The sequence below is a fragment of the Neolamprologus brichardi genome, chromosome 20, assembly GCF_056152115.1.
Source record: "Neolamprologus brichardi isolate AB-2024 chromosome 20, ASM5615211v1, whole genome shotgun sequence".
Taxonomy (NCBI): domain Eukaryota; kingdom Metazoa; phylum Chordata; class Actinopteri; order Cichliformes; family Cichlidae; genus Neolamprologus; species Neolamprologus brichardi.
The window spans coordinates 30232700-30246478 of NC_142123.1; the positions used below are offsets into that span (position 1 = coordinate 30232700).

Genomic DNA, 13779 nt, shown 5'->3' on the forward strand with positions numbered 1-13779 from the left:
AAGCCAGAATCGATTTTAATCGATAAATCGATTATAAAAACCCACCCCTACTTCACACATCAAACATCTGAGCCTAAACTGTAACACATGAAAGGCAATTCTGTTGGTGTATTAATCACCAGGAGATGTGGCATAAAAACACATGAAAGATGAAAAATATGACTTTGTGCCATAGTGAGGGGTTTTTATTTATTTATTTATTCTGACTAATAGTAAACTCAAATTTAATTTCTATCACCTTAACAAACATCACCAAACACACAAACTGTTTGTGTGCAGTTTGTCTTACAGTGTGTTGCTAGCTGAAGGTCCAGCTGCTGTATTTCACAGGGAGAGAAACAAAAGAGCGCTAACTTATATTAAGAAACATGCTGCTAAACAAACTGAGGTAAACTAACTGTGTTATTTAAAGGTGACATGAAAATCCTCTGTAGATGAGTGCAGGATCTGTACTGTTATGGATTTAAAGTAAAGAACAGAACATATTTTTTCTCTGCTGATGTTCTACTTAACCAGTTCAAGCTGAGTTACCTTCATTAGGATTACAATTTAGACTGAAATCTCCTGCTTTGGATGTTAGTGTTCCTATCTACTAAAATTATTTTAATATTACATTAATATAGCACAAGGTTCAGTTAGCTTTGCATTAAAATAGGTGGTTTGAAGATTGGGGACGGATTTGAGGGCAAAAGTGGGTCTAATCTGCTACTAAAAAGGTATCACTAATGAGTTGTATTTAGTTCGTTTTCAATTAAGTTTAATTCAGTTGTATGTATATAGTGCTAAATCACAGCAATAGCTGCCTCAAGGCGATTTATACCGTAAGGTATAAGACCCTGCACAACCATCACACCGTGGGCTCTGTACGTGCACACGCCTGCAGGGTGTCAGCCGCAGCGGTGGGCGGCGCTGTAACAAACCGAGTGAGAGTGGAGGAGCTGAGAAGGAGAGCAACTCCGGTTTGATTGGAGGAAGTAAACACATCAACAAAGAAAGATGGCCGAAGTGATAGAGCTGCAGAAGCTTAAGGTTGGTATTTCCCTAAAATATGCACTTTATAACCCGCATTTGGTCGGTTTTTAAAGATAAAGATAGTTTTTAACCGGAGTTAGATGCAGGACCGGAGGTCGGGGTTACGTTAATTAACCGTTTTAAAGAACAAAATGACGTCCGGATAAGAAGGCGAACACCCGGCATGTGTTCACAGAGCTAACGGCGGGCTAACGTTAGAATACATCGGCTAAGGAGAGAGAAAAAACATTAAATATTAAATTAATGTGAAATAACAAATACTGTCATATATATACACACAAAGTCACCTACTGTCTCTGTCCTTCTGTAAGAACGCTAACAGCAAGTTAATTTGGCCGAGGCTAGCCCAACGTTAGCTTTTAAAAGTGCAGCTCAGTTTACTCGGTCTCTGACTTTACATCCACAAGTGTCCTAAAATGCTGCCGCCAGGCTATTTGCCCTGCGCAAACTTATATCAAATGCTTCACAGGCAGTTTAGGGTTATATTTTAAAAATGTGTTTGACTCCAGCTCAGGCCACACAACATAAAAATGAGCAGTATGTGTAAACTCTGTGTGTTTGTGGAGTTTATGTGTCCCCAAAGTGTTGGGAGATTCCCGACTTACAACAAAGAAATAAAGTAAATTATTAGATAAATAAAATAGCTCACATCACACAAGGGGAGCGACAGGAAGAGGGGAAATGAAACTAAAGAGGCCAGTTAGTAAAAATATAATAAATGAACGAAGGTAAAGATTTTCTGTCTGAGTGTGGTCTGGGTCTGTTTGTTGTCTGTGTCCATACATTTAGATGCTCTATGCGTCAGCTGATGGAGGAATCCAAATAGTGTATTTGATTCAAACTCCAAGGGCAGTGATGGAAAACGATTATTTGTCAACTAATGCAGAGTAGCTTTCAGGAAAAAAGAAAGAAAGAAAACATACCAGAGTGCATTACATTACATTAAAGGTACTGAAAAGGTGCTAGAGGGAAAAAATCGATGGATAATTTGGTACTGAAATTTCTTTAAAAATCAACCGATTTTGTTACCTAAATGGGCTTCTTATGTGATTTAATCCAATGAATTTCATGTGTGGTTGTTGTGTTTTCATATTTGTGTGCAGGTTGGAGACATCTATTTTTGACTATCCTAACTAATAGTTAGGGGCGTTTTCATTCTGTAGTTTTTCTGGAATTTTTTTTTTAAGAAGAAGAAAGTTGTCACAGCAATTATTAACCTGCTGATGATGAAATGTATCTTTTGCTGACCCTCACATATTCTTTGACCTGCAAATTTGTCACATCCACATAACAGAAGTAATAGTGCTCTCTGTACATAAATAGTAAATGGTCTGTGTTAGATGGATTAATGACCAAAAAGGTCAGGTTTAAGTAAATGAACTCTGGTTTTTTATTTGTAGCTTGCTGAACTGAGGCAGGAATGCGATGCCCGAGGTTTGGAGACCAAGGGAAACAAGGGGGAGCTCATCGCCCGACTTCAGGCTTATCTGGAGGAACACGGTGAGGAACATTACCTTTCATACTGTCACTCATTTAACTCGGACGCATGCACAAAACATTTCATTTACCTGCCTAAATAAAGGGCTTAAAATCCACCAATGTGAGACGTGAGAGAAGAGTCATTTATATCTGAAATTAGCTAGCTAAAACAGAGCTTGTCCATATTTGCTAGATCATCTTTATTCTTGTTGCCAACCCAACATTATACATGAATAATGCATGTATAATGATTTTGAATAAAAGAAATGGTGTAAAGTGTTGCAATAGTTAAACACAGAATCATAATTATCATACCTGATTTTGCTGATAGTTCATTCATTAATTGCTTAATAATAAACAGAGTATACGGTGAGCGACGCTCACCACAAAAGAATGTCTGACTTTTCAAATGTATGATCTAGTTAAAAAAAAAGTTGTATTGCGTAAAAAAAGCATTTTTCTGTGTTTAAATCAAAAATGGATTATGTTAAAATGAATGCTCATGTGAGAAAGTGCTAAAGACAAATCTTATTGAAGTGGAATTACATGAATAAATGAAACAAAGTGACTTGTATTCGTACTTGACTGAAGGCTCATATATGGTGTAATTATTAACAAATTATTTTAAGTATAACATGGAAAAGAATCAAATGTAATGAAGTGATTTAAGTGAGGTAACTTTTTCTTAGTTAAAAATGGTTGAAAGGTCGAAGATGGAGAAGACGATAGGGTATGTCTGGATATCAGGTGATTATATATAAATGACAGCGATTCGGTGTCCAGATAGGAGGAGAGAGAGAGGGGGAGGCAAACAGCCAAGAGAGTATAAAAGAAGGCACCAAGGAACATTCAGGCTGGTTTTTCCTCTAGTTCTTGCAATGAGCAGAACACATCATCTTAAAATTCGGTGCTGAGGGTCCACAGTTAGAAAGTGCAGCAAGTAATGCCATAGGAGCCACCATCACACGAACACTTTGAACCTACAAATTGGTTTTATGTTTTTTTTTTCTCTGCTCATTTTTGCCGTATTACATTATAAATTCAAGAAGATTTGGACTTCGATTGTTTTCTACTGGACATGTTTCCTTACATTCTACCTTTACGGGAGGGAGACGTGCATCTTCAGGCCTGCATGTTCCCGATCTCCTCTCCAATCTCTCCCCTTTCAAAGATTAGAACAAAATCAACATTAGCTCAGAGTGTTAATTAGATAAGTATAATTGAGGTGATTGATTGTTATTTTGTGATTCTTATTATTAGATTCTGCTTTTGCTTTGCTCCTGCAATATTGCTTTAAGAATATCCTCCAATTAACATCTAAATTCCCTTTTTAGCACTTTGTGAAACAGTAAAAAACTGAGTATAGTTCATCCATCAGCTCCATTTGAACTCTGCATTGCCTGCTGAGTAATATTCACATGTTCAGTTTAGGGGTAGTTAAACAAAGAGCCGATTCACACTTCCTGTATTCGGGTGCTGGACCCACAGATTGACAACCCCTGTAGGTGGTTACACGTGCATGTGTTGGGTGTGACATAAATTGTTTCCACAGATGATGCAGATGCATTTTAAGTGTTTTCCATGTTTTGTTTTGTTTTTAAATATTCTGTATATTTATATATGTTCGTTCTTTTTTTCTTTATTTATTTCTCCTGTTTTCTGAACAACAGAGGAAGATGTGGACGTAGATGATGTGCTTGCAGAGGATGCAGTGGTAATTTTTTACAATGTTTCCCACAATATGCTCTCTTTAAATCCCCCTCTCAGACTGTATTGTGAAGAAGTCATTTTTTTAAATGTATTTATTTATCTCAGGACTTCACTAAAGTTGAGAGTTCCAACGACGTAAAAGACGACAAGGATTCTGAAACGATCGAGCCTGAGCAGTAAGTTTATCTTCGTTAAATGTACTTTTTTTTTTTTGTTCCTTCAGCACTTATTGGCTGTGGACAATGTGACATTTGGGTCTCGTTCAGTAATATCTGTGTAGAAATGTTCTTACTAAGAAAATAATAAGTATTTGTTACTCTCAGATTTATGAAGCATATGCACCAGCGATGTTTGTCCTTACCACTTCTAGGCAGCCAACAGAAACTAAAATTTATGATTCTCGTCATCTTTTTGACGTTTGAAATTTTACTTTTTTACTTTCAGGCCTGCCGAGAAGAAGGTGGTGAAAATAACTCCTCCATTATCTGCCAGCGAGGTGTGTACAACCTTTTTGCATCCACTAATGACTTAAATGTGTCAGGTTAAATGTGAGTCAGAGGGGAATTTTAGCTCATAGTAAAGTTCAGTGGTCTATTTTTAGGAGTATATGAATAAAACGTATAGATTCAAGAGCAAAGGTAATACATCAAATGTATAGGTGTAAATGTAAGAGAGATTTCAATAGGAAGTATACAAAGTTTAGAATTTAGACTTTACTTCATGTACAGCAGTAATGTCAGTTTTTTATCTAATTTGTTGAGCAGAGACTTCAGAAGAGAGCCGAACGTTTCAACCTGCCGGCGTCATCTGAAAGCAAGAAGGCTATACGTGCAGCAAGGTGAGGCCTCAATTATTTCTTCTTTCAAAATAACAGTAGAATAACTGTGCTCGCCGCATTTGGCTTTTTGTCCGAGAACACGATGAATCAAATCTTTATCTCTTTATTGTATCTTTCCAATGTTACTTTATTTTATTTCAATACTTCAATGAAATCTGGAGCATTTTTTTTATGTGATATTATTTTTTCTCATAGGCTCTTTTAAATTGTAGTTTTTTGATGTTTTGTCTTTTTGAGTTATTTCAATTTGTTTATCATTTTATATTATATTTATTTTATTGACATTTTTTATATCAATAAAATGTGATAATTTAAAAATAGCATAGTTTATGCGACTCCTCCCTGAGTTAGCAATCACTTAGATGAATCAAACATCATCATACATGACAGAAATGATGGTCATGACTTCTCGAGTAGCACCCATGTAGTTCATGAAGCAGATTTATGTTTCAGTAAATCTATGTTAAAACTGAAACATGTGTTCTCCTATGTTCTAGGTTTGGCTTACCTGCTACTTCAAGTCCCTCTCCAGGTCTGTTGTCACTCTTTACTATACAAATGGTTTTTTTTATAAGAAATGTATCGAAGCTAAGGACTGACTTCGTAGGCTTGTGTCAAAATATGTTTGTTTTTTTAAATTGAATCTTTGTATTTTATTCATAATTTATTTCTTTTATATGATGACGTTACAAAATGTTTTATTTTCTAATTCTACTATAGAGAAGAACCATAAGCCTTTGTAAACCTTTATACAGCCTGTATTATTGTAGTGCAATAATAATAATACCATGATAGCACTAACTTATACTACTGCTAGAAAAAATCTATTTTTTTATAAAAGAAGAATTTTATAATGAATGTTATTTGTTATAAATTAATTCCGTTAAGAAGAATTTAAAATTTCCCAGAATTCATCAAAACTATCAACTATATTTAAAACAGTTGTACCAGTTTAAACCACAAGATGGGGCAATGAGTCTGTTTCACCTTTAATTAAATACAACACGTTAGTGATAGCTCATGTAAAATACATTAACATATCATATTAAAAATATTTTCTGTAACATTGTGGGTTTTTTGTGTATCTGCTTGATTTAAATGAGCAGATCATCTCCTTCATGTCAGCTTCTCTCACACCTCCAAATAGCTTTCAGTAGCTTATTTTGAAATCGTTCTATGGAGGTCTCATTCTGACCGCTTGATTTGTGCCTCTGCTCTACGCACTGGAGCGGTTGAAGGACTCACAGTGCAGAAGCAGCATAAAAAGTAAAAAATATCAAGTAATATGCAGAGCAAGACAGATTAAATCACAGAGCAGTTAAATTGGTCAGAAAGGGACTTCCATGGTGCAATCTGAAAATAACAGTTGTGCTGAAAGCCATGTGGACGTGTTTGAGAAGATGATGTTCAACTGGAGATCAGCCAATCAGGTAATGTGAGATGTTACCTAGAACTTTTTGATCATTTCATACTCATATGTAGCCTGTGGAGAGCGATGAGTGCAGATATGGTGAACAATACAACCTTTTTAAATGTATTTCTGTGTGTAACTAATTTAAAGATAAATGGAAAATACTTTTTTTTTTCTGGGAAATTGTTACTGCACTAGTTTTCATTTAAGACTTCATGTTCGGCCAATAAAAGTTGATAGTGCTAAACTAAAATTGCTAAACATAGATTTAATCAGTTGTAATCAGCCACATCCAACCCCTTAACAACGATATTAGTAGTATTAGTATTAGTAGTAGTGTTATTACAAGTATTTCAGTGTTTATTATGGTTTTTCTCACAGTTTTCAACTTTCTGTCTTTCAAACAGGTGTCGTTGTAAACAGTAAAGCTGCGGTAAGTGTCAAAGTAAAAAAATTGCTGATCATTTATTTCTTTATTGCTCCATCTGACTCAAAAAGGACGCTGAATCATCATGTTTGTCTCTGTTAAAGGTGAACGTCGATCAGCTGAAGAAGAGGGCAGAAAGATTTGGCATGAACGTCTCATCTATTTCTCAAAAGGTGAGCTCTACTGTTTGTTTGTTTTTGTGTGGTGTATAAACTAATGAATCAGGGTTCATGCTGGACATTGAAAAGCCTGAAATTAAAATTAATCAATAAATCAAAATAAAAAAAAGTTTACTCTATGTATTTATTTTGCAGATGATCTGTTTAAAATTCGAAGAAAAATTGTCGTCATTATATTTGTGACACCACAAAACAAACAATAATGTGATATGAAATGATAGACGTTTTCATATCGTCATAAAATATATGTCATTATATCAAACAGCCCTAATAGTACTTGTTTTTTCTTTATTTATTAACCCTCTTTAACCTCCTAGGACCTGACGTCCACATATGTGGACATCACATTTTGGGTTGTCTAGACCAAAATACTAAATTTTGCTCTACAAGGGCCTGATATCCACTTACGAGAACATTATGCTGCCACTGTTCTATCAAAATTTAAAACAAATGTCCTCTTATGTGGATCTCATTTTTCTCAGGAACAAAAATCGGGTAAAAAAAAAAAGAAAGAAAGAAAAAATCAGATAATTCTTTGTCATCTGGTCCGAATCAGCCCAAATAGCAAAGAGAAATTAAAAAGAGTTCAAGTCTTAGGAGGTTAAATGTTGTTCTGATTCTTTTTTTCTTGTCTTTATTGTTTGCCCTTTTATTTAGTTTTTGTTTACTTTTCCTTGAGAATCTGTGCTAATGTTAAGAAATACTATATATTACAAAATAATTTATAGCTAAAGCATTAATATTATACTGACTTTTTCAGATTGAGGAGGATGAGAAGCTTAAGAAGAGGAAGGAGCGGTTTGGAGTCCTAACAAGCGCGGGCTCAGTTGGTGGAGACGACGTCGAGGTACGATTTTGGTTTTGTGTGATTCATATTTCATCACAATGACATGTAATTTAACCACAGTGAATGAAATAAAGAGGCTGATTAATCTTTTCTTTCTTTTTGTCTCTGCAGGCAAAGAAGATGAAACGTGCGGAAAGATTTGGAAAAGTGTAAATAAAGTGTGAAGTAGGGTTTTTTGGTTTTTTGTTGTTGTTTTTTTTTTTAAGGGTTTTTTGTGACTGTACATCAGAGATTCCTGAGGATGAGAACCGGAATAGGCTAAAATCAAAAGTACAATTAAATGCAAATAAGAATTATAAATGGGGCAGCTGTATCATTTAAAGTAGTTGAAAAGCACATATTTGGATTTTTTTTGTAATGACAGAATTAAAGGGGTGCAAACAGGAGCTTGTAAACAACGCAGAAGTTTCTCAGTTTTAAGATATTTGCTCATCGTTTCAACTGCATTACAGTCCATTTTTCTAATGTATATCAAGCAAATACAGCAACAAGCAGCTACTTTACAGTAAAAGATGGTTAATTACTCGTCATATAATCTTAAGACAAACTGCTCAGTGAAATCAATAAAATCATTTTACACATGAAACCATCGACGAGGTTGAAATTTTTGTTCTGAAGCCGTTGCGTAAAGTTTTCCATTAGTGAAAGAAAAAAATTGATGCTTTTTATATAAACATGTTTTTGTAGACTGTTCCAGTTATGATGAAACCTGTTATGGAAGTGATAACCGATTGAAACATCTAGTAGTTTACAGTAATAGGAAAAGGAAGATTACTGACTAATTTGTTCTCACTGTGTGTTTAACTGTACTTTTGATTGATCAGATAGTCTGGTTGTTTTTTTTGGAGGGGGGCGGGGGCATCACTGATACACTGCTTCAGTTATCTGTCCATTTTATAACGTTTTGTGATTTAAAATAAATTGTTTTCAATTTTTTGATACCTGCGTCCTTGTCTCATCACTGTTGTTACTGGAGTTTGATCATCAGTGTGGACCATTTTAGTACTAAAGAACACATTCTGTCGAGGTGTAGTTTGTATTTTCCTCAGTTGTTTATTATCTTTAAATATGGCTGGAGTTGTGTGTTCATATTTCTCTCCAAGTGTGTGAACATTAAGAAATGTTATTTTTGACCCAGAGTCAGGCCAGTTAGAGACCCCAGTTAGAAGTTGTATGATTGTAAGGTTTATCTACATATTTCACAGAGATAACAGAACAAGGCAAATGTGTATCTGGAGCATTGATTCAAATGACAAAGAGCTTTGCGAGTGTAATTACCCCCTGGTGGGCACTGATGAAGCACAGGGATTGGAGTCAGATAGCTTCACCAAAGGGGGTGCCTGACACATCGTAGAAAGCAGCCGACAGTCCTTGTCTGAGTGCTAAACGCGCAGGCGATATAAAGTATTTAATTTCAATTTTGCTAAAGTAAAACATTTGTGAGTTTTGGTTGCACTATAAAATGCAAGTAATAATAATTTACCACAACCTTTCAAGTAAGAATTACAGGAGCAGTTTGAGTTTTTCCTGTTTTAACATTTTGTATGCTTTCCTATATCAAGCACATTGTGCTGCTGCTTTACAGGGAATATTTTTTTCACCTAACATTAAGTGATTAGTCATATTACAGTCTAAAAACAGACTATGTAGATATCTTACAAATGAAACAGTCATTCTGAGCTAGTTTTAATGTAAAAAAGCTCCGGAGAGGTTTAATTATCAAAGGATCAATTCTCTACTCATTAAAAGTTTGGTTTCAGTGAAGTTTGGGTCATTTTTACCCTTTATTTTCTTTCTTCCCATAACATCAAACAATGTTATGATAGGGAAAATGGTTTAAAACATCTAGCTTACAATTGATGCAGTATGACGAAATAATATTTCTGTCCCATTTTGATAAAATGTTGCTGCAGTAACACATTCTAGAGTTTTTAGCTGTACTGTAAAACCTCAAATAACAACATAAACACTGTCTGAAAAACAAAAGCAGTAAAGCGGTTGTAACAGGAATGACGCAAAATCAATACCCAGATGAAGTGAAACCCAATAAGTCACAATAAAAAAACAAAAAGATATTTTTACAGACATTTGAAGGAAATCAACCATTTTCAACAACATGAAGGCTCATTTGGGCAACATTTCTGCTGTAATTTGCAAACAAATCAAAAGTTTTAAAAGTGATCGGAAAAATCTAAAAATCAATTATGAAACATACAGAAAGCCACTGCAGAGAACTGTGATTGGAATGATTCGACCCTAAAACCAGCAAGAAGCTTTACTGCTGCATTTCAAACTGTTTAAAGACGACAAACCAAAAGGAGAAGAAAAAGTATGAACAAGGTCAACGTTAACACTTTCGTAGCATGTACTTTTAAAATAACAGTTCAATATCTGCGGTTCACTGATAAGTTTTGTTGTGTAAATTAGTGCTCACTGTTAAAAATCATGTCCACTCAGAGTTATCTGTATTTTAAACTTCCTGGTGATCACCTCATCACTCCTGCTAATGTGCCCTAACCAACTGAAACCCCCCCCCACACCTACAGAAAGAGGCCGCTCCCGCTTGAAGTTTCATGACACAATGAGAGTGATCAGTCTGAACGACTCTGTATTGATATGGAGCAAAAACTGCTGCGGGACAGAGACAGCCTCAACCACCCAAATACAATACAATCAGAAGTGGGCTTTCACCATTAGTACTCTGTGACAATACAACGCGTCAATTATTTGACACCTGCATGGCTTTTAAGTCTGTCACCAAGCACATCTGTTTCACTGTGAAAGCTCCTACTAGCTAAATGAAAGAAAAAGGAAAAGGATTAAGAGGTCCCAGCATTCCCTGCCTGGATATTAGCAGAGAAGTGGGTACAAAAAATAAAAAGAAAGAAAATAAAGTGGTACGCTGCAGATGGCCTCTCAACAGGAAATATGGGGTTTGTTTTTGACGTGTTGAAATGGACCTTTTCACCTTTTATATTAAGGGGAAAACCTTGAGAATATTGGCCAAATTACCAGATTTAATTTTAAATAAAATAATGGAGCGATTTTATCTTTCACCACTGACTGAAAACACTGTAATGGAACCTGATCTACATCATTTAATGGTTCAATTTGGGATTTTCTTTTATAAAACCTTTTTTTGTATCAATGTGCTCAAAATATTGGTGTGCAATAAAATTGTTATGTGATCCCTTAAAAGATATGTACTCACACACACGATTTCTAATTTTTGTGTTGAAAAAGGCAGTCCCACTTTAAAATGGTACTCAATAGTGACTTCCACACTTTATTGGACACTTCTTTGATATTTTTTTGAGAAATTTGTCTGTTTGCAATGATTTAAGAAACATCAACTGCACAAGGGGTGTAAGAAAGGGGTTAAATTAGTTGTTTTATTGTTTTATTGAAATTTATAATAATTGACTTTGACACCAGTGATCAATAATCAGCCTCCAGAAGCTATATAGTATAAATATAAGTAGAATATAAATAACTACTACTATAAATGGTCACTTTTTCTCTATTACTGGTCTAACCTTTATATCACTGTTATAGTGATGGGTAATAAATGAGTGAAATACATAAACTGAGAGACTTTAATTACTAATCTGTAACAGTAACAGACTAAACTCAAACCAATACATTATGTTACATATTTTACACTAATAGCACTAATATATACAGATCACTCAGTTCTAAATATCAAGGATTAACAAAGGTGATTATAAATAAATATCAAGAAAATTGACAAGAATATTCCAGAGTAGAAAAGAGCGCGTGTAAAAAGGGTGTAACTATTGCAGGGTTCACAGTGTGTTAGATGGAGGAGTTGTACAGAGAGATGGCCACAGGCAGGAATGATTTCCTGTGTTGGTCAGTGGTGCTTTTTGGTAATCTCAGTCTCTCACTGAACATGCTCCTGTGACTAGCCAGCATGTCATGGAGTGGGTGGGAGGTATCATCCAACATTGTCTTTATCTTGGACAACATCTGCCTCTCAGACACCACCCTAACGGAGTCCAGCTCCATCCCCACAAGTTTACTGGCCTTGTGGATCAGTTTATTTAGTCTGTTGGCATCTGTGACCCTCAACCTGCTGCCCCAGCATGCAACAGCATAGAAGATAGCACTGACCACAACAGAGATACAACAAGATAACATCAATTAGTAGGGATAGTGAAGTGTCACTTGGCTATGATATTAAAAAGTAGACACTGATGTAGCTTACTGAATCTTCTCTGGTGAAATTCAGTATGGTTCCGACAACAGTTTTATGTTAATGTACAATCATTAATATGTTTTGTGTGTGTGTGCTGTGTTGGGCAAACTTTGATTAAATTGAGGAGGACTGATATGATATCGTTTAGCTTTAGAGCACCTATTCAGGAGAAGTTTCACTCATCATCCATTAAAGGGTAGTTAATCATATTAATCAACCTCTTTGGTCATTTGGCGTGATCATGTCAAGTGTTAATCAAGTCAGGTGATTAACTAGATTGTTATTCCTCCTACAGCATCATCTCATATACACAGATTTTTGTACTGCAGAAGTCTTTAGTGCTGAAGGGAAAATCCCAGAAAATAAAATCTGGGACAGCATGGCTGTTGGGACGAGTTTAGCGTTAGCGTAGAACTTTCTAACATAGCACTATTTGGTTATGGACAGATAGACTAAGACTGTGATGTTAGAGGCTGACCAAACAGGCATATGAGGGAAAATGGAAGGGAACATAGCTCTCTAAGTGACCATGGCTAATCATATAACTGGCCACCATTTATTGCCCAGCGTTAGCGTGCTTTCAAAAGCAAGTAAAACCCCAGACACACAAGCCTAGAGACTGGTTTGTGACCCCCCCCCTCCCCCTCTCCCCCATGCACTCCCCTCCTTGTGGCCTCCAACTAAAATTCAATAGTACGTGCTGGGGAATACACATTTATCCCTAACAACCGGTAATTGGCAGAGGGTGTTTTATTGTTCTCCAGGCCTGCTTGACTGGGCCTTAAGGATTTTGTTGCCACACGTCCTGCAGTATTGGCCTTAAAATTCTCCTGTACTGTGGTGAAATGATGTGCTGTGTGGAGTCTTCCAGGAGAAACTGGGATAGTGTGTCTGTAGGTTTGAGTTCAATTACAATTATAAGTTTGATAATAGAAAACTTTGCCAGTATAGCACACTCTGGTCAGGACAGATGTTACCAAACTTGGGGATCAATTTGAGTGGGAGCTTTAGGGAGTCCTTGCCAGAGCTAGTTAAATTGTCTTAATGTATGCTCAATTATGCAGGTAGGGAAATCTCAGTAAGTTCATTCTGTTCATCAGGATGTATTTTCAGAATCAACTTTTTGGCATTTCCTTGATGCATGCTTGGATGACCAACCATGCATCGAGACATCAAGCCCACCAATGCACTGGTCTTGTATGTTAAGCAAGTTCAAAAGCAGTAAAGGACTTGCTGTGTCCCATATGGCTTGGAAGTCAAATGTCAAAACTGGGAGTAACGTCACTCCAGAGTTGGGCATTTTACTGAAAACCAAGGATTAACCTGATTTCTTTTACTCCTTAGCAAGGCATAGATAATATAGTTGCAACACGCTGAAGGATAAAGCCTAGTCAATGCTGTACTGTATAGATTAAAGCTTTTACAGTTTTACTACTCTTTATGTACACAAGCCAATCTTGGGGTTGGGGTTGGTGGGGGATCTCTGACTTTAAAGTTTCAGTTGAAGATTCTTACTGAGAACTTTAATATTAGACTTCCTACTTCAGCTATTTGTTGCAACTTGTCTTCTCCTCTTATGTGCCAGATGGTGGAGTTAAACTTCTCATCCATGGGGGTGGGCCTAGGTGCCTAATGCA

At 36.0% G+C, this 13779-nt stretch overlaps 1 protein-coding gene across 1 annotated transcript; it reads left to right on the forward strand.

Moving 5' to 3' along the window:
• The first annotated feature begins 933 nt into the window (after positions 1-933).
• sarnp (SAP domain containing ribonucleoprotein) lies at positions 934-8864 on the forward strand. The gene is made up of 11 exons (XM_006793990.2): positions 934-1029; positions 2433-2532; positions 4182-4225; positions 4327-4397; positions 4666-4717; positions 4986-5059; positions 5557-5591; positions 6878-6903; positions 7002-7070; positions 7837-7923; positions 8035-8864. The coding sequence occupies exons 1-11, from the start codon at positions 997-999 to the stop codon at positions 8074-8076; spliced, it is 633 nt and encodes a 210-aa protein (XP_006794053.2). The 5' UTR covers positions 934-996; the 3' UTR covers positions 8077-8864.
• The last annotated feature ends 4915 nt before the right edge of the window (positions 8865-13779 follow it).